The following is a 19,358-nucleotide window of genomic DNA, read 5'->3' on the forward strand; positions in this document are numbered from 1 at the left end:
ATTATCCAAAAACTAAAGAAACAAAATTTTTCAACCAATATTTTGCACACGCACACACCCGAAACTCGACGCTGACAGAATCGCATTTGCGTCGACGTCGTTGTTTGTCAAAACGCAGTGGCTGTCATGTTTTCTTTTATGTTGCCACGTGTTTAAAAACTAATGAGATATTTCTTAAACAGGGAAATTGTTTACTTCAAATATTGTAAATTAGGCTTCACTATATTTTAATGATGGACATTGCCGTGTTATATTAACAACCTTTTTAAAATATCCTGAATGATGCTGAAGACCTCACCAAATGTAAATACTAACTTTTTAACATTCAAAGTAGAATTGCCAACTTCAGTTTCAAAGCGAAGGATCTATAAGTTGAAGATCCCTTAAGATATACTTATGCGTTGTTCATTGAAATAGTGAAATAAGTTTTGAGTAATTCGGGACTTACTTCACTTTTATAGTGAGTAACGGTACATATATGTTCCTTGATTAAACTAGTAGCGACATCTATGATGTTGTAGTGGTAACTGTAGTGGTACTAACGGAGTTGCTTCACTTTTGCATTGAAAGACATGAAAAATTGTAAGCTCACTACAATTTTTTTTTTATTTTGGAGTTACAATAACTATTAAAATGACCGAATCATGTACATATGTATATCTGACATCCTTGAAATGGTGGCCTTCAAAGTTTTGATCCGTAGTTGATTTTATTAGAGACTCTTGCAGAACTGAACTTTGCTTCGAGGTTTGCTATTGCTTTCCATGTTATTGGAAAACAACCCATTTCTATGTTGGTAGGAGCAGATAAGGAATATAGGTCCTGCACCCAAGTCTACCTGCAAACACTTATCAACAAATGAATATTAATACATACATATATCCATATACGTACACATACATTGGAATTAAAATAAATTATTCGATTCGCCGCTTCTCAGTTCGCAATGTTTCTTGAGCATCGGACTTTTGTCTAAAAATGTATAATATATGTTAAAATAAGGAACGTTTGCTATTCTCTCACGAAGTCAAGATCCATTTTTATGCCGGTTTATGAAATACATACATACATATGTATGTACATACCAGCCCTAGTTTTAATTCTGCTTTCAAATGGAACTGAAATCTATATAAGCATAGTAGAGAGTTGAAGTTTTTGAAATACGATTATTCTCGAATAAAAAACTGCTCAATTTAAAAAAAACACAATTATTTTGTTACAACGAAGCCTAAGCATGACTGTGAAAATTGTACATGTTTAAGTTATGCTATTTTTTAATTTACACATTTGAAAAGTTTTATTTTTGGGAATGGCTAAAATTAGAAGGTGGATTTCTCAACGCTCAGAAATTGCTCTTTGAGAAGAAATAGCGTCAGTTGTGTTTTTATGTTTGATTGGAAGTGCATGCGAATATTCCGGAAGATTTCGAGTGTTGCGATATACATACATACATACATATAGGACATAAATGCATATTTTTTTATTATTTATGGAAGTATATGTCTGTAAATAACGGCACACAGCGTCGATACAATTGTATCGCAATCAGACTGCTTAAATAACTCATAGAAACAAGTGAATTCCTTTGAAGTTCAACACGATTTGTGGACAAAAAGTATCATTGTATTTGGTTCAGAACTAAATCCTCCAGAAGTAATGGCAACGGTAGAGAAACAATCGTCGGAACAACATGAGGGCGATGTCACTTGCTTGGCATACCACAACAGCCAGCTGTTCTCTGGCGGCGCCGATGGCAAAATCAAAGTTAGTACAATGTTTAATTAGTGCCATTGCAAATGAAATGCAATAACCAACAAAATATGTACAAAGGCTAATGTCCCATATGTCAAATTAATTTCACGACAAGTCATGGGAACATATGCAATGTTGTTGTAGACTTCGTTAATGTAATTCCAATGAATGTTTACTTTTACAGATTTGGGATAATGATTTGAATCTAATTAAATCCGTGGATGCGCATGACAGTTACATATACGCGATGGCAATAAATTCGAATAACGGTAAACTATACTCCAGCAGCTGTGATGGTTGTGTGAAATTTCTGGCACCACCTTACGACCAAATGGAGCAGCTTTTCTGCTGCGAGGATGTCATCCAAGCGATGTACTGTGACGGTGATATTTTGTATACGGGTGATGAGAAGGGGGTCGTTACGAACTGGATAGATGATAAAATCAAATTCAAATATAATCTGGTTGAAGAGGTGAAGTCGCTGGGGGCTGAGAAATCTCTTATATATACAGTTCGAGATTTGGACGTGGTGGTGTCGGACATGATTGCTGGCAAATCGGGCAAATACAGCAACAAGGCTGTGTTGCCGGGCAAATCGCCGTTGGCGCTAGTTGGTCCTGTGATCGATGATAAACGCACTTTCCTTGTGTTCGCCGATCGTAGTGGGAAAGGATTGTCTCTCGTGAAGAATCTGCCGCAACAAAAATTCGAAAGTGTTTGGAATTTAACGGTAAGCAATAATAAGATGTGATAATTTCGCGTCAACCAACTTTAATGTTAGTTAAATCGAATTTCGGGAACGGCACATTCTCGCAAGCCTTAAGTGGTTACATTGTTTCGATTCATGCCAGTTGGGACGACAATCACATTCATAAATATTCTACGAACAGATAAAAGCAAGGTTAGATCGTCGAAATTCCAGTGAATTCCGTTAATCGTGGTAATTTAATTGAAAGCAATGAAGATAAAACATCCCTGTGGGAGGACAATCGAAGTAATGCTTTCAAAACGCTTTGACATGATCAATGACTGTAGAAGGCAACGAAAGCTCTTAACTTCCTTCATGGTTGAAGAAGAACCAAACAAGATGTTCTGCAGAGTGGTGTGCATTCTCATTTACGTGTAATTTTTATGTTTCGAAACTTTCACTATTATCAGGGGGAATTTTTTCACCCTATTCGTTGATGATTGTACGATTTTTCACCCTTAACCACAAAAAGAAAATACTGAAATACAGACCATACATACAAATGTTTTGCGGGCAAAGACCGCCTATACTCTAACTACCTATGATCTCAACCCGTCGAAACCGTGCGTTTCCCGGGACATCTGCTTTACGTCTTCTTGCATCCATGAAGAAAAAGCTCATCAATTTCGAGTTCCAATCTGAATTGTGTTCTGTATTTTCAGAATTGCCACGAGTTGATCATTCAAGCGATCTGCGGAGACGAGAACACCGTCTACAGTGGCGGCTATGACAACAAGGTAAAAGGTTGGACCAATTTGGAACAGGCGGTACCCACACCTCTTGGCGAAGTAGAAGTCGGCAGTTGTGTAAATGCGCTGGTGTGTAGCGGGAACAAGCGGGTTTTCATTGCCACATCAGATGGTTTTGTGCGAAGAGCCAAATTTGTTTAGTTTTAATAATAGGGGAACGACTGCTGTTCTATGAAAATAAATTTCACATTAGAAAAAACAATTTTACATTAAAATTTAAAGGAAACTTAGTCTAAATCTGTATATTATATTGGAAGAGGAAGAAAGAATTGCAGGTTTGCTAAAAAGACAAGTATTTTTTCATTCAAAATATTTTTTATTAGCTGCTCTTGGGTTATTTTGCAAAAAAAAACATTTATGTTTTAACAAGTTGCAAAATTTTTCACTTTTCTTGTACATTACAAAATGCCTGTTGCTAATTGAGTTCATAAGCAGTATATTAAATAATGTTTATAGTTTCTTTCAACATAGCTCTTTCGATCACCATTCACATAAGCTTGTCCATATACTGGAATTTCCATATTCTATTTTCATAAATTAAATGTATAAATATCACAAAAGGTAGTGTGCACTTAAAAATGTGGTACAAACCGAAATAAAACATTTAAATTTGTATGTTAAGCCAAGATCAGGTTACCGTAATTTGTGCCAAGGATTGAAAACGTAAGATGGCAAAGTTATTCTTCGTTTAACGCGGGAATTTATAATTTTTGCTTGCACCGTTGTTCACCAGTAAAACACATACGCACACACACTTATTCAAATAAAAAAATTCAATGTAACCTCATCAGTATTTTTTTTGCCATTTTGAGGATTGTCTTTATGCTTGATTTTTTAAGATTCTCGACGCTTGAGTATCTAATTGTTTTCTAGGTTAAGCAAGCTTACTCATAACTTAAATTTACATGAAAATTCAATTTGGTTACGCAATCGATAACGTTTCTGCTCTGCCGCAATCACTAAATACTTGAATTTGCTCAGTTATTGATATAAATAATTTTTTGGTCTATCTGATGGTATTTAATTATAGTAGATATATCGAAACACATGTAAACAGTAATATTTCTAACACATCCACTTAAATATTAAATATTTATATGCAACTTTGGTTTCGCAATATGCCATCAGCTCATTGCGGGACATTTAATACTTTATTTTGTAACTCTGTATAATACATTTAATATTTAACTACCAACATTCTGCAGATCCACTACTTTTTTGTACAATTCCCCCGACCTGTGTCCTAAATCCCTGCGGTGAAGCAGCGAACTAGTTAGGAAAAACACGAATCGAAAATGAACTGGTCCGAGGCCAACGGATTTTTGCAATTATTCAACAATTTTTGAACACCGATTAAATATATATAAAGAAAAGTTAAATAAAATTTCTAGCCATTAAAGTATTGGGTAGCCGAAAAAGTCTTTTCGTATTTCTAATTAAACTTCAACTTATTCTTTTATATTTATAGTGATAAATAAATAAATAAACAAGTTTGTACCATTTTGGTCGACCACTTTTTGCCATTTTGTCGCTAGAGACATTATTCCATCAGTGTAAATCGAAATTTCGAAATTCACAAACTTTATTGGCGGCTTGCGTGGCATTTTTCCCTTTTTTATACAAAAATTTCAAAATATAGCGAATTTCTTCATTATTTTCATTCATTTTTGAACAGCTGTAACTTTTTTTCAACTCCCCCGAATTTAATTTTTTTGGTTAAATGAAGCGTAAAATCGCACATTTCCGACACTATATGGTATGACAAAATACGAAAAGACTTTTTCGACTACCCAATATAATAAGTACTTGTACAATAGGTATTCTAGTTTAAGTCCATCTAAAGCAATCAATAAGTTAACCTCATAAAACCATTTCAGAAAGCAATGTGTGGTGCAAATGGAATACCGTGTTATTAGATGTTTGGAGTTGAGGAGATCAACATTTCAAAAATTACAGTCAAACATCGCTTTTACGACAATACTGTGATTCTTGCTTTTCAGTTAAATTGTTACCAACTCGTTCTATAATTTGTGTGCGTAGGTAAGAGGGATTACAAAATACCCGTATATGCCAATAACTTCAAAGCGCTTCGCCACTCATCTACCGCGTCAATCGGCTAATTCCTTTCCGAACGGCAGTTACACAAATTTTCCACAGAGAATTCCTTTGTACTATCTTCTTCTTTACTTGCGTACAAATTTTCCACAGAGAATTCCTTTGTAGAATCTTCTTCTTTACTAGCGTAGACACCGCTTACGCGGTTATAGCCGAAAGCACTCAGGAGCCTCTTTTGTAGAATACTTGGGAGAATAGTGCATATGGAAACCTTTGAAAATGTAAGAAATGTCGAAGGAAACAGTTATTTGAGAATGGTGGGAACCCCCTTTATTCTATTTTCGCGCGAAAGCAGCGAAATTTCCACTTTGTAGATTTGGTTTTGCTAAACGAATGAGGAACGCACATTAACTCGGCAATCTATATACCATCACTTTTCCTTTGCAGATCTATCATTCGACCTAACCTAGTTTTTTATTTTCATAAATATCAAATAAAGTATATTTTTATAACTAAACTCATATTCATAATGCATATTACATACGATATTTAAACAAGATCCGCTTGGATAGTTTATACAAGTATTGCTTTTTGACTACATATCTATTTAACTAGCACATCTGATGGTATGTACATCAATTTAACACATATATATGCACATTTTAATACTAAATTCAAAATTTATCTTTTTCTAAGTGTTATGAGGTGATGCTATCTACGCGTGCGATCGCACATGTTTGCTCAAGTTCAAATACATAATTCGCTAAATATAATTAAGTACATACTTATTCAACGTCCATTGGTCTATTCTGCAGTATGTATGTGTGGCTCATTCGGCCGTACATGGAATTTAACATAATGATGTTTTCGCTAACTTTAACTTACAAATTCATATCACATAAACTGTTTGAAGTGCTCTCGTTTGCTGAGTAAGGTAGAAAGAAGCACGAGCTGCTGATATTACACTACAAATTTTCCATGGTACACACGCTGCTATGCCTGTGAGCAGGTGGTGTACCATGGACAAGGAACACAAACTTACTACATTTTTGCATGAGCACTCGCCACTTTGGCGTACTACACGTAGTAGGCGTCGTAGGGGTTGCGCTTGCGCAAACACGGAATCACACATTCCAGTGTATTGCGGAAGGCTTCGCGAAAGTCCCGGTTGAAATAGGCGTAGATCAGCGGGTTCAGTGTGGAGTTGAAGTAGCCGATCCAGAAAAGCACCACGACGACTACATCCGGACAAGGGCAGGCCGCACCGCACAGAGAAGTTATTACATACCTTCAAAGGAAGCAAAACAAAATGCCAAATGGAAAACATATTTATATAATATATAGATGTACATATGTATATCGATAAATGTTATTGTAAAAAGTTGTGGATAGATGGGTTACTGTCGACTCCAAATATAGTGGTAAGTTTTTATGAATTATTTATATTGTTAAATCGTCTATTATGGTTCTACTCACCACAGGAAGAATGGCAGCCAGCAAAGCAGGAACACACCCATTATGATACCCAAGGTCCGCGCAGCTTTGTGTTCAGCCTTCCAGCCTTTCGTCGGTCGCACCGAGCCGCCTAGAAAGTACGAAAATTTCATCCATGTAAATGCCTGTGTGCATGACACTTCTAAGCAAAGGTTATTGGAAATAAAATGTGTAGACACGCGCATTCGTACATATATACAAGTCTATTTAGTATTTTTGGTGTAGTGCAACTTAAGATTTTAAAGTTTATTTGCGAAACATATAGTCAGCTACATACATTCTGGATTAGAGGAAACAACTTCAAGCAAGCATTTAAGCAAGATTTCTGGAGTTCAAAATGGGCTATGAAAGATAAGATACTTATGTTGTGAAATATACTCGTGTGCGGTATACTTATGTGCTACGTATGAGATATTAACGAAAGAAATGTAAGTGAGTATTTGCAATGGTACTGATAACGGTAAATGCCTTTTTGAGGCAATAAGTAATAGTAAATATGAGCAGATAAGATCAATGCGAACAATTACAAGCGAGCGAGAGAGTTAGAAAAGGATGGAAGGAGCAAAGCACCAATAAAGTTTACCAAAATTTAGACTCGTATGAAAAACAGAAAACTTAGTCGTTATGCAAGTACATATTTTGAGAAGAATCTGATTACCGTATGTGCATTTATCCCTTTACATTTTATGACTGATAGAATTATGTATCACAATTTTCATACTTTCCGTCAAATAAATTTTAATGCCATTTTAACTCATAAAGACCCGATTTAACCAATTCTTATTAATTCCATTTCAATTTAACAAAACAAATGTCCAAAGTTGTCTGGTTAAGTTCTGGTTAAGAAAAGCTTCTCTACCGAAAAAGGAGTATTGGTTAAGTTAACCAGAACTCAACTGACAGATGCTAACCAGACATAGAAAAAACGACCCTAAATACAACCGCAAATAGAAATCGCCTGTTCATTTTTTTAACTCTTCTTGAAAAAGTCACAAATAACTTCGGAGTTGTTTTAAATTAATTAGATTTCCTTTGAAGGGGATTTGATTTGTAAGATTTGCTATCCGCTCCAAATCGTTAGTGAGAGAACATGCTACTTTTTTTTACAAGTGGAGTTCGGTTGGTGATAAGACAATACGAAATCCCACATAGGAAACGGCAGTGATATGCAAAATAGTTTAAAACTGAATACTTTTTAGAAAAAAAATATTTATACATACATATTAATAAAAAATTAAGTAAATAACTTTATTAGATTATTTCATACCTAACATCTATTAGAGAAGGTCGCTACATATGAGAAACACTTATAAGTACAATAAGACGGAAAGGAGGAATTAAACCGGTTGGTGTGGCTCATAAATAACCGAACTTATATTTCAATCATACAACATGGAGCGATCTCTATTGCAACATTAAGAAGTGACATTTATCCTCTTTCAAACTCAGTTAACTTCATATAAATCGGCTGACAGTAAATAAAATTTTGAGTTAAACTTAAAAAAAAGTCCGTACGAATCTTACTACTAGAATATTGGCTGAATGATTAAATACGACTGAAATCAAGAGACAATTAAGAGATTTATTTCATTAACAATCCTCCGTACTCGCCTGATCTATCACCATGTGACTACTTCTATTTCTTAAACTGAAAACCAAAGTGAAAGAAGTATTTTATGATTGCCATTCAAGCAGTCGTAGCCGAAGTGCTGAAGAACATTTTTATAAATGATATAGAAAAAAAACGTATTTAAGCTCTGGTAGGTCAATCCAAATGTTGTATTAAGTCCAATGGAAATGCTATATTCAAAAGGTTTGGTAATTTTTGAGCAAAATTTACATATTTTGTTAGGAAATTATAGAAAATAAGATATAAATAATTTCCTAAAACACTTAAATCCAATGATCGTTATATATTATTTAAATATAATTACATTATAACACAAATAGATTTTCAAAAAGTAAGGAAGGACTAAGTTCCGGCAACCGAACATTTTATACTCTTGCAACTTTCAGGAATCAATCTCGTCTCTTCACACTGATAATTTATTGTATATGTATATAACCCCTTACCTATCTAGATTAGTTTTATGTAACCATTATACTCTGTAGCAGCATGTTGCAAGAGTATAAAAATGTGACTCATATGTATATAAACGGTATTAAACGTTCATTTAGGGTACATTTATAGTTTTCTTTTATGAAAAGTCGTATTTGGCAGAGTTGCTGGGGTTCATGACTTACGTATCTCCACAGTTTCAATAGTGCTGCACCGGTACCCATCGTCGGATTTATGAGGACTTGTTTTAAAACGTACATGTATACCTAAGTTATCTGCGAGTATATACGTGTGTAGGCATAAGAATTTATTTACTTGAATATACTTACTTATGTATACATAATACAATAGTCACTTTTGCAAAAAGATATTTATATAATATGTATTGTTTCCAATATAATTGGTGCAATGAACACAAATATTAGGTGCTTTGCAGGGCTAAATATGTACACTCCAATTGTTAGATTATTTCTTCTTGGGGTCATAACTGTATTTACTAAGAAAGGATTAAGTTAATAGTTTGCTTCCAGAGGATACAATTACAATCCATTCATTTCGGAATTATGTACCTGATCTTAAAATAGTATAAATGTTCTTTGTTTGCCATAAATTGACTACGTGACATATTTTTTTACATACGTACACTTGCTCATATCTATAAAAGAAAGGAACGATCTCATAATAAGATATATTTTTTGCATTAAACAAGCTCTCAAAGAAGATTCTTATACGGATATTAGCGACTGATCCCTCCCCTTAAAATCTCATAAAAATTAGTTGGTGAGCTGTTGAGGGCTCTACACTTACTTGAGCTTTGTTATTATAAAGTCGAAAGTTTTCGGAATCTCTAAACGTATTATAGAGAAGTTGAGGTATCACAGTTAATGAAGCTGACGTTATTACGTGAGAGAAAAGAAAAGGTTAGTATTGGAAGCCCAAAGTTGTTCAGATGCCTTCTTTTGTTAGTCTAAAACAAATCTTACCAATAGCTCAAATATATTTATTGCATAAATTTTCCTTTTCCCCTTATGAAAAATGGTTCAATTGAAAGAATGGTAAATCATCGATAAATCTACTGACCTGAACTGTACCCCATACATCATTCTCCATTATTTCAGGTAGTATACATTATACCATACATACATATGTATACATATGTATATCATATACGTATGTCAAAACTATTTCTCTATTCTACTAGCATTTGGTTACATTAGTCCGTCTTCCATCCGCGCTCTCCTAGCTTTGGCGATTCGAATTTGAAATACATAACTATATAGTATGTACGTATGAAATAAGAGGTACTGAATAATCATTTTCATTTCGACGGAAATCAGATCATTTTACATAATTAAGCAAACACTTACATATTTATATTGATATATTAACCAATCAGTTATTTATATGAAAATTTACACACAAATACATATACCCATAAAAGTGTTCACATAGAGATTAAAAAATGTAGAAAACGAGATAAAATTACGGTAAAATAGTTCTTCAGTAGGCAAACAGTTGGATAACACAAATAGAGTGGAATGACTTATAGATAATAAAGATAATTTAAAGCAAGAATAACGGCTTAACAGAAGGCAATTCGAAATGCATATGTACATAGAGTACTGTCTGAAACATTTTGTTTTGTCCGGATTTGGTGAGTCAATCGAAAATCATATATACAGACCAATTCTTCAACGCCACTGATGCATACATATTTACATATGCGCTTTTAACACTTTCTCACAGCACGCGTTCTGTACAAAATTCATTTCGGTGATAGGATTACATAGTTAGCGATTAGTTTACGGATCGGTTTCCATAGCGACGCAAATGATTTTGAAAAAATTTGACTTTATCTCTGCGAGTGACCGTCCAAGCATGTTCTCTACAGGTACGTTTCTAATTGGTACTAATGTATATACTTACTCTTGTATGTACACTCTCGTATGCAAGTGAGAATAGGATGTGAATGCAAATAATATTTCTACTAATTACAGATGTTAAGTGAAAAGTACAAGCAGCGATTTGATATCTACGGCCGGTCATTTACGTAAATATGCATGTCTGTATGTGTTTGAATGCATCATTTTTGTTATATTTATATTTTTCATGTACAAATGTAGGAGTATGTGTGTGACCTTTGTACACATCTCCGCAATCACGTGCTCGTCTTAACTACACTCACTCACCGGTAGCGCCGCACTGGCATTCCTCCGACCTTCGCTGGCGGTTCTTGCGTTTGTGCCACCAACGATTCGTGTGCCAAAAACGTTTGTCGCTTCGACTATGACCCTGTCCCTGACCGCCGGGAACTGGTAAACGCAATTGCGGCCTCGTATTGGCGCCGCATAATTGGCACTTAACGGCCGCCTTATTGACTTTCGCGTTGGCCATATCGGTGCTCTCGTAGCCGACGTTCACAGTATCGAAGGTGATGCACTTGGCTTGGTTGCCACTACCAGTCTTTTGTTCAATCATATTAATGGCCTCTTCCTCATCGACAAATATGCAGATTCCGCCGCGTCGTTTAAGTGACGACTTTTGCGAGAAATCGACTTCTGTTGGCAGCTGCGGCTCTGTTCGTTTGTTTCGGTTGTGCCAGAACAGTCCGTGGTTACCGTTAAACCGTTGCAGTTGGGATGGTAGAAATTCAAGTGGTTACACATAGACACACACATATTCGAGATAAGGTTGGTTGGTATTACAAGACGGATTTTGAAGTTAACAGTTAGTTGGTTGATTGGTTGTTGATTTGTTGTTGTTGGTGGAAGTACGAAAAATATACAGGGTGATATATTGGAATGTTAATTATTTACAATTACTCGATTGGGGGGAGAGGACTCAATAGCTCTATGAGAAAACTAGTTGCAAGATACAGTGGGACAAAAGGCGATAGAGGGGGCGATTAAAAGATGATTAAATGTTCAATTTTAAGAGTATGAAAGTATGCAATTGAAATATGTAAACATATTTACAATAAGGATGTAAGTAAATTCATAGCATGCAGAACATGCGTGTTTAGTTTTTATGCCGGCTAGATATTCATTTTCAGATGGTCTGGCAGAAGCAACGTTGGATAGAAATACTTTTAACGAATATTTGTTTATGATATGCATTTATGCGAACTGTGTCAAAGGGGTTTTGGATAAAGATGAATTGCTCTTTGTTGATTACTTTCAAGGGTAAAATTTACGTCAAACTCAACCAAGAAAATTAAATTTTCGAAAAAGAATTGAAACTGCAAAATACAAGAACTTAATTTTTTATGATTATGCATTCAATATAATGTTATTGTTAGATGTTTATATGCGGCCAGAAAATTTACCTTACGTCTAGGGGCATTAACACAAAACAATTTCCATAATTTCCGCTAACTTCAGTTTTCGACGTATAAGGAAAGTAATTGGACTGAGTAGAATTAAGAAAAATTATTGAATCAATCGGTACAATTCTTTAAAAACTTTCACAATAGACTCCTTCTGCGTCGACGCAGAGCTGCCAGCGCGATTTCTAAGCATTGAAGGCGTCACGGAAGGCATTCTCCGGAATAGCCTTGGGAGCCGAGGTGCATGCTGCTTATATCCCCTCTGTCGTCTCAAAATGCTTGCCTTTCATCGGCCTTTTCAAGCAAGGAAACAGAAAAAAGTCCGGGGGTCACATCTGCGCTGTAGGGTGGCTACGGAAGCGTTAGGATGCGGGCCTTGGTTAGGTAGCTGTTCACAAGAAAGGCGGTGTGAGCCGGGGCGTTGTCGTGGTGCAACTTCCAATCGGCTGCCATTTCTTGTCGGATCCGATTGACAACTTCCACGTAAAACTTGGATTTGACGATTTGTCCAGGAGGAACAAATTCATGGTGGACGATGCTTTTGATGTCAAAAAATACAATAAGCATCGTTTTCACTTTGGATTTGCTCAATCTTCCCGTTTTTCGGCGAGGAGACCCGGCGTATCCACTCGGAAGATTGCCTCTTTGTTTCGGGATCATACTCTGACTCTCCAGGTGCGCGGAGACAACTGAGCCGCTCGATCGTTATCTCTTTACCCAATTCAGTCGTTATATAATTCGTAAAAAAAATGAAATAGCTGGTATTTTTAAAAGAAGGTTATGGGACCCCTTACGATGTCACCTTAATAATTACTAACAGTAATTATCAAAACATTCAAGTCCAACGCCCACGGCGAACGCAGTATTCACGTACTCACTTCTATCAATATCACTAATGTCTCAAAGGTGTATGTGTGTCTTACCACTTTACGAGTTAACGACATGGAGAAGCAGACAGTCAGACATGTGAGGCAGGTTACAACATCTACAATATATATATGCGTATATGTGTTTATATACTCAAACGAAATTAAAAGAAATTAACTACAATGAAATCAGAATTAAAGTAACAACAACAAAGGTACCTAAACATAGCAAAACACAAATGGAAGGATCAGAATAGAGGAGGAGGAATGCTCTTGTGACCATCAGTACGCGTTACCAACATACACACCCCACCCGGGCCGCAAGAACCATGAACACTATCACGTTCATTTAACCAGTTTGAGGTCATGACGACAACTGAGACCCGTCTAATTGGCGCAATTACGCGTGTACTTGTAATATATATCTGAATTACCCATACATAAGCATACAAGTGTTTGACCAATATGTTGGAAGTACAAACTCATTTGGGCTCAGTTATGAGCAATGACTTTAACTGGCAACCGATTGGCGGCGTGTCTATAATAACCGGTTTTAGGTCGCAGAGCCAAGCGATTTGTGCTCGTATAATGGCGAGTTTGGGGGGTGAAGGGGCAGAGGGGCGTGGGAAAGCGGTGGTAGTGGTATAAGTGATGACGATATGGACGTGGTGTGTTCTGGTTTCGAAACGTGGCTGGTGGTGTTAGCAGTTTGTGCGCTATTCGTCATGACATATTGACTTCTAAAGTGAAAATCGTGCACTACTTACTTGCTGAGCTGGTCGATACTCGACCCATTGGTATGTAGCTGCGGCTATCACTGTTGTCCTGTGAAAAATTAATGACATTGACATCATACGTCACCACCGACGCCTGACGTTTGCGTATTGATTGACCGTTGCTGCCGTTATAAGCTCCGCCTCCTGCTAGTATGCTGGGGCGATGACGTATTGTTGTGGATGTTGTTTCTGGCTCGCTGTCGTGACGTTTGAATAACGGTGAAGTCAAGTCTTTCTCATCGCTGGTGAGTAGGCCACCATCACCACCGTCGATGTCGCCATTACTGCCGCTGTGCAACGAAGTGGGCGAGAGTGTAGAGTCTAGTATAATTTCTGGTTTTGGCGACTTGCATTGCGACACTTGTGGTGGTGTTGCGTGCACGGCCAAGGCTTGTTGACTCTGAGACGTCGGCACTGACAATGAGGTAAGTACGTCCAAGGATAATGTGGTCGTGTCACTGGTGAAGGGATTGCTTGTTGGTGAGTTGTTCGGGAACGGTTGCAGAGTTGCTGTTGGTGGTGGTGAGAGAAAGTAGACATTTACTGTGTTACTTAGCGCGCTTGAGAAGGCATTAGCCTTTGTTGTCGGTAGATTTTGTGCGGAATTGAAGTTTGGTGTTGTCGGTGGGGACATGAGAAAGTTAGTGCTATTCTTTGTCACTAAAACTTGATCACTGAGTGTGCTGAGTCGCTGTTTAATCTGATTTGCTGACTTTCCTGACTTGGATTCGGTAGAGTTGGACGACGAAAGGAACCTTCGGTGTGGCGAATCGATTGTGGTAGTCCCTAGCTCTGCAATGGGAAAACTAAGAGAGCGGAAGAGCTCGACCAGGTCAGTGCGCGAGGTAATGAGAATATTGCTTTTCTCCGGCAGTTCAATGGCGCATTTAATGGGTTGATCAGGAACTATAGCTTCGGTTAATGAGGAAGGCGACAGTGACGGTGGCGGTGTAGCTGGTATATGTGGGGACTCAGTAAGACAGTCGGTGTATTGTGAGAAGTCGTCTGAGCCGCTATAAGCTACTTCGTGAGAATCTCCCAAGTCAATTAATTGTACTGAGCCATTATGTTCATGTGGAGACGTAGTTATCTCGAACTCGTGTGTTCGAACTGAAATATTGTCTTTTATAGAGTCATCCGTTTGTTCGTTTAACACATTGATATCGAGTAAAATGTCAGGAGTGTTGTAGCGTGTAGCCGAACTCTCCTGACTCTCCCCCATAGTGTACGAATAATAGATGAAACCGGCCTCGGAATCAGTGTCACTGTGTTGGCGCGAATGTATCTCCTGTTTCCGGCTCATGCCTCCGTTGTAACTATGTGACAGCTTGCGATTGCGTGACCGTCGAAATAGTTGTGCACGATTGCTGCGTATCTCTTCAGACGTGGCTTGGTGGCGCTTCTTTTCGATGGAAAAACATTCTGTGCTTGATCGTTTCGTTTTCGCTAACAAACCTTTAAATGTAAAGCCCTTGTCTCTTACTTTGTTTTTATCTTCTTTCACAACGCCTTCTGTGAGTGATTCCAGTTGTTTTCGCTTATTTGTGGAGTCAGCCAATGTCTTGAGGAACTCAGAATCACTTAGAGCACACGGTTTTTTGGCATTGCCTTCACTGCCGCCACTACTACGACTGCGATTGCGACCGTTTTTCATCTTAATAAAATCACTTTCGCTATGCGCCGGGAATTTCCGATTTCCAGCGGTCTCTTGTTGCTCGCTTGGTTCAGCGCCAATCTGCATATTCGTTTGCTTCTTAAAATACAAATAACTGTCTTCGATGAGGCGCTTTAGTTCTTTATTATCCTCTGCGATTGGCAAGCATGTTGCTGGAGCCTGTAACTGCTGCTGCTTCACTCCCAATTGGATTATATTGTCGCAATAGTCGGTGGTCTCACTATCATCACTCATCATGCCAAATACCTGTTGATATTGCTCTGAATCCAAAAATTTTTGTCTCACCTGTAGAGACTGCTTACTGCTGAAACTTTGTTGTTGGCTGGGCGATTGTTTCGGCGAGTTCTGATTAGAATTAATTGGAGAGGCGGACCGTTTCGTAATGCAAACGGATTGCTGTAGCTCCCCAAGCCCTTCTGTCCAAATATGAGGGTTAAGGGTCGTGGCCTCACCATTTGGTTGTTGTTGTGCGGCATGATGTAGTGCGATCATTGATGGAGCGCTGTCGGTGTGTGTGACTCTCTCGTACCGTTCTTGCTCCAGGTCCCGCAAATCGATGCTACTGCGGCTGAGACGACGCGGCGGAGCTGGCACTCGCAATTCATCACAATCATCTTTTTCATCATCTTCATCTGTTGTTTGTGGCAGTATATCCTGCGGAGAAATAGAAAATTCAAATTGAGTTGCTAGTAAAAACTATATTAATTCATAAACGTTCAGCATTCGCAACCAGCGTTACGTTCCGATTGGGGCATTATAAATAAGAATTAACATATTGTTTTCACCTCTAAATTGCTGATCGCGCTATGTGTCTCCTCGCGCGCTATCGTAGCGCTTAGTTCGCAATCGCTTGGGTGCAAATAATTGAGGTTGGTCGATTGGGTGTGGCCCATGTGTACACTGTTCAACAGAATATTCGAACTTGTACGGCTTAGAGCTTTCCTTTGTCGCACCGCTTCTCTGCGAGAAAACGCGAACATATTAGTACAAATTCATGACTAAGTGTACCTATGGCGCGGATACTCCTTCAACTTACTTGTATATGCGCCAATACATGCAGAGCATCACGATGCCTGGTATCCAGAAGCTGACTGAACTCGAAATGATTGCGTACGCCTTGTTGACCACAAATGAGCACTGATCCGGATGCAACAAGATTTCCCGCTTATGCTCAGCTGTCGTATACCAACCCAGGAAGATGGGTGTGAACGATATAAGTGCCGGGAGTATCCACACGTTCGCGAGCATAAAGTAAACTGTATGAGTCGTCATATACAGTGGATACTCGAGCGGGCGGACGATGGCGAAATATCTGAAAGCAAACAAAGTTAACACGAGTCTATGTTCTCGAATACTAGTCGGTCTGGCATCGCAGGTGCATTAAACTTTCATTTTCCCTCAAGCTTTTAAACACCTCCAAACACAACTAATCGTCCACGAAATGTGGTTTACCATTTTTGGTCGCATTAATCATTTCATTTGCCACATCGTTTTCATTCATTTCAGTTTTGTTTGTGCTTAGTGTTGTTTTAGCTGAACAGGGACTTCTGGTCTAGTCTGTTGTTGTGTCCCCATTTATCAATAATCTCTGATGCTGCCACTCCAATAAATCACAAATATTCTAAGCATTCTCTTTCCCCAACTTACCCTTCATTTCGGGTTTTCAAAATACTACTTCCCGCATATTTGTTAGTGTTTGCCATAAGGCAGCAGCGAGTTTCAGGTGCGAAATTTGCTTGTAGTGCGTTTAATTAATTTCGCTTTCCGAGATGTGCTGGAAAGTTCTGCGCTGTTGGCTTATTTGCACAGCAGTTGCCGTTGTCTTTAAGCCGACTAAGTGCTTGTGGCAGCTGCATTTGGACAAACACGTGGAGGAAGGAGGAAATGGATGGAATAATTAACAATGAGAGCGTCTTCGCGGTTTCCACGTCGTCTGCCACAACCTACACACTCACACAAACATACACACCTGTACTCTCATTGAAAAGTAACAGTGAAACTGATTAATGGGCACTTTGTGTGGAGTCAATTGGTTCTTGACATGAAACAGCCGATTAAGAATAGCGTTTTAAACAAAAGCAAATACACTGTCTCGAGCGAGGAGGCGTATAACAGCTTTTAAATAAATGGCACCCAATCCTACGAGTTTACGAATAAATTAACCAGCTTGATTCATGCTCAGATGCGTTCAGAAAGAATAAACATTGAAGGCTTCTAACAAATATTCATTTTTAATAACTCGCTAACTGACACTTTCTATTTAACTTGGCACCACCCATCTAGATAACGAGAATCGCTTTAAATCTTTTTTTATTTGCAACATCAGATTCTTTACAGTGACTACAGATATATCTCATGCACATATATTTATATGTCAAGGAATGCAGCACACGTTTCGTTTCGTTTAATTAATCCCATTAAAAATGTAAAATAATCGCCAGCCAATAGTGCATAAAGTAATTGAATGAAAACAATAACAATGCCACGATGTTATTTGCATTATGACGGGGCCGAGTGTAATTTATGGCGAACTTACCGATCGACGGAGATACAGCATAAATGCAAAATACTCGCCGTGGAAAAGTATACATCCAGGCTGTTGTACACGTTGCACATGAACCGGCCGAACATCCATTTGCCGTCGGAGAGCTCCACCGTCGCATTAAATGTCATCGCACACAACGCCACCAACATGTCTGCCATGGCCAACGAGACGACGAAATAATTCGTGATAACGCTGCAAGGAAGAGGAGAGAACAAGGGTGAGCATGTGTGTTAATACGGAACCTTAAATGTTGGATTGCACGCTCGAGTATTTATGTATCTTTAAACGCCACCGGTGGCAGAATAGGCGCGGAAACAAAAGTGAGCTTACAGTGGTTTATTTCCTCTCTTTCAGCATTGTCTGTGTTTGAGTACAAGAATAAATTACATTCGAGTACGTTAATATATTCTGGAAAATAAAGTCAAGGTCACTGTTGCAGTCTATATAAGTCGAAGATATGGCGCGAAGACGGAAAGATGAAAGTTACACCTCTTCGTGCATTTTATTTACTATGTACACGTGATCATAACTAATATGATAATGGATGTAAGCTCTCATCTAAGAAATTTGTAAAAAGTTTTCAAAAAGCTTCCACGAAGAGCACATAACTTAGAAATCTCTATATTCAGTATTCGGTTTACAGTTAATTGTTAATTCTTTACCACCTATACACTTGCCTTTACATAAGAGGTCGACTAAGTCTTTACATTAAACTGAATCATAGTTCCACTGATATATCATGGTACTTTGCATTCTAAGCTTCCATTCCAATAGGTCCAGCATTTCGGAACACTCAATGCAAACTAAATGGCTTAAATGAACTATGACATACATATATTATAGGTCAGTCAGACTCAGTCGTGTCCCACTTGCTTTCTAAGTCGTTGATTATTACGTCCTCGTTTCACAGCAGCATCAAGATGATGCCATAGTACATATTTGCTTTAGTCTTTCTTCCACTTCCTTATTATTGTTTACTGGACGTCTTGCAAATTTTTAACCCTGCCTTTAACAACTGCTCTTGCCAGCGGCTGGATCTCATTCGCATCAGCGGAAGTCTGTGCGCCACCGTGTATTCTTAACCGTTGCTGTTGTTGGCGTTGTTGTTGGTGTTTGTGTAAATGCAAGTTAATGAGGTCGTAAGTAAAATGATGAAGTGGAAGGTTATTTACAGTTCACTGAAGGCAAGCGGAGATGTGCGGCATCCATCGCAGAGCTTGAGGAGCGTAGGAGAGTGGTGGAATTTTAAATTTATGCTCGAGGCCATACTTATTTATTGAAGAATGAAGAGTTCATTCAGCAAAGCGATGCCTA

The 19,358-nt window shown here is 38.0% G+C and overlaps 2 protein-coding genes across 5 annotated transcripts in view; one reads left to right on the plus strand and one right to left on the minus strand.

Annotated features, from left to right (window-relative positions):
• The first annotated feature begins 986 nt into the window (after positions 1–986).
• Positions 987–3,913, plus strand: LOC120766260. Its single transcript, XM_040091646.1, has 3 exons — positions 987–1,764; positions 1,937–2,482; positions 3,163–3,913. Exons 1-3 carry the CDS (start codon positions 1,657–1,659, stop codon positions 3,388–3,390), a joined length of 882 nt encoding a protein of 293 aa, XP_039947580.1. The 5' UTR covers positions 987–1,656; the 3' UTR covers positions 3,391–3,913.
• A 1,512-nt stretch (positions 3,914–5,425) lies between these two features.
• LOC120777363 (octopamine receptor beta-3R) overlaps positions 5,426–19,358 on the minus strand; it is a 72,330-nt gene continuing 58,397 nt past the window's right edge. For 2 of the 4 annotated variants that reach the window (XM_040108635.1, XM_040108644.1), the window contains exons 4-10: positions 18,036–18,236; positions 16,536–16,811; positions 16,285–16,459; positions 13,816–16,153; positions 11,047–11,433; positions 6,781–6,889; positions 5,426–6,592 (exon numbers count right to left, since the gene is read on the minus strand). In XM_040108635.1, the coding sequence (XP_039964569.1) occupies positions 6,382–6,592; positions 6,781–6,889; positions 11,047–11,433; positions 13,816–16,153; positions 16,285–16,459; positions 16,536–16,811; positions 18,036–18,236 (3,697 nt within the window). In that variant the 3' untranslated portion in view covers positions 5,426–6,381. Of the gene's footprint in view, positions 6,593–6,780; positions 6,890–9,042; positions 9,133–11,046; positions 11,434–13,815; positions 16,154–16,284; positions 16,460–16,535; positions 16,812–18,035; positions 18,237–19,358 lie in introns of all 4 variants that reach the window. The other 2 variants (XM_040108654.1, XM_040108664.1) reach the window with 2 other exon arrangements.

The sequence above is a fragment of the Bactrocera tryoni genome, chromosome 1 (assembly GCF_016617805.1).
Source record: "Bactrocera tryoni isolate S06 chromosome 1, CSIRO_BtryS06_freeze2, whole genome shotgun sequence".
Lineage (NCBI taxonomy): Eukaryota > Metazoa > Arthropoda > Insecta > Diptera > Tephritidae > Bactrocera > Bactrocera tryoni.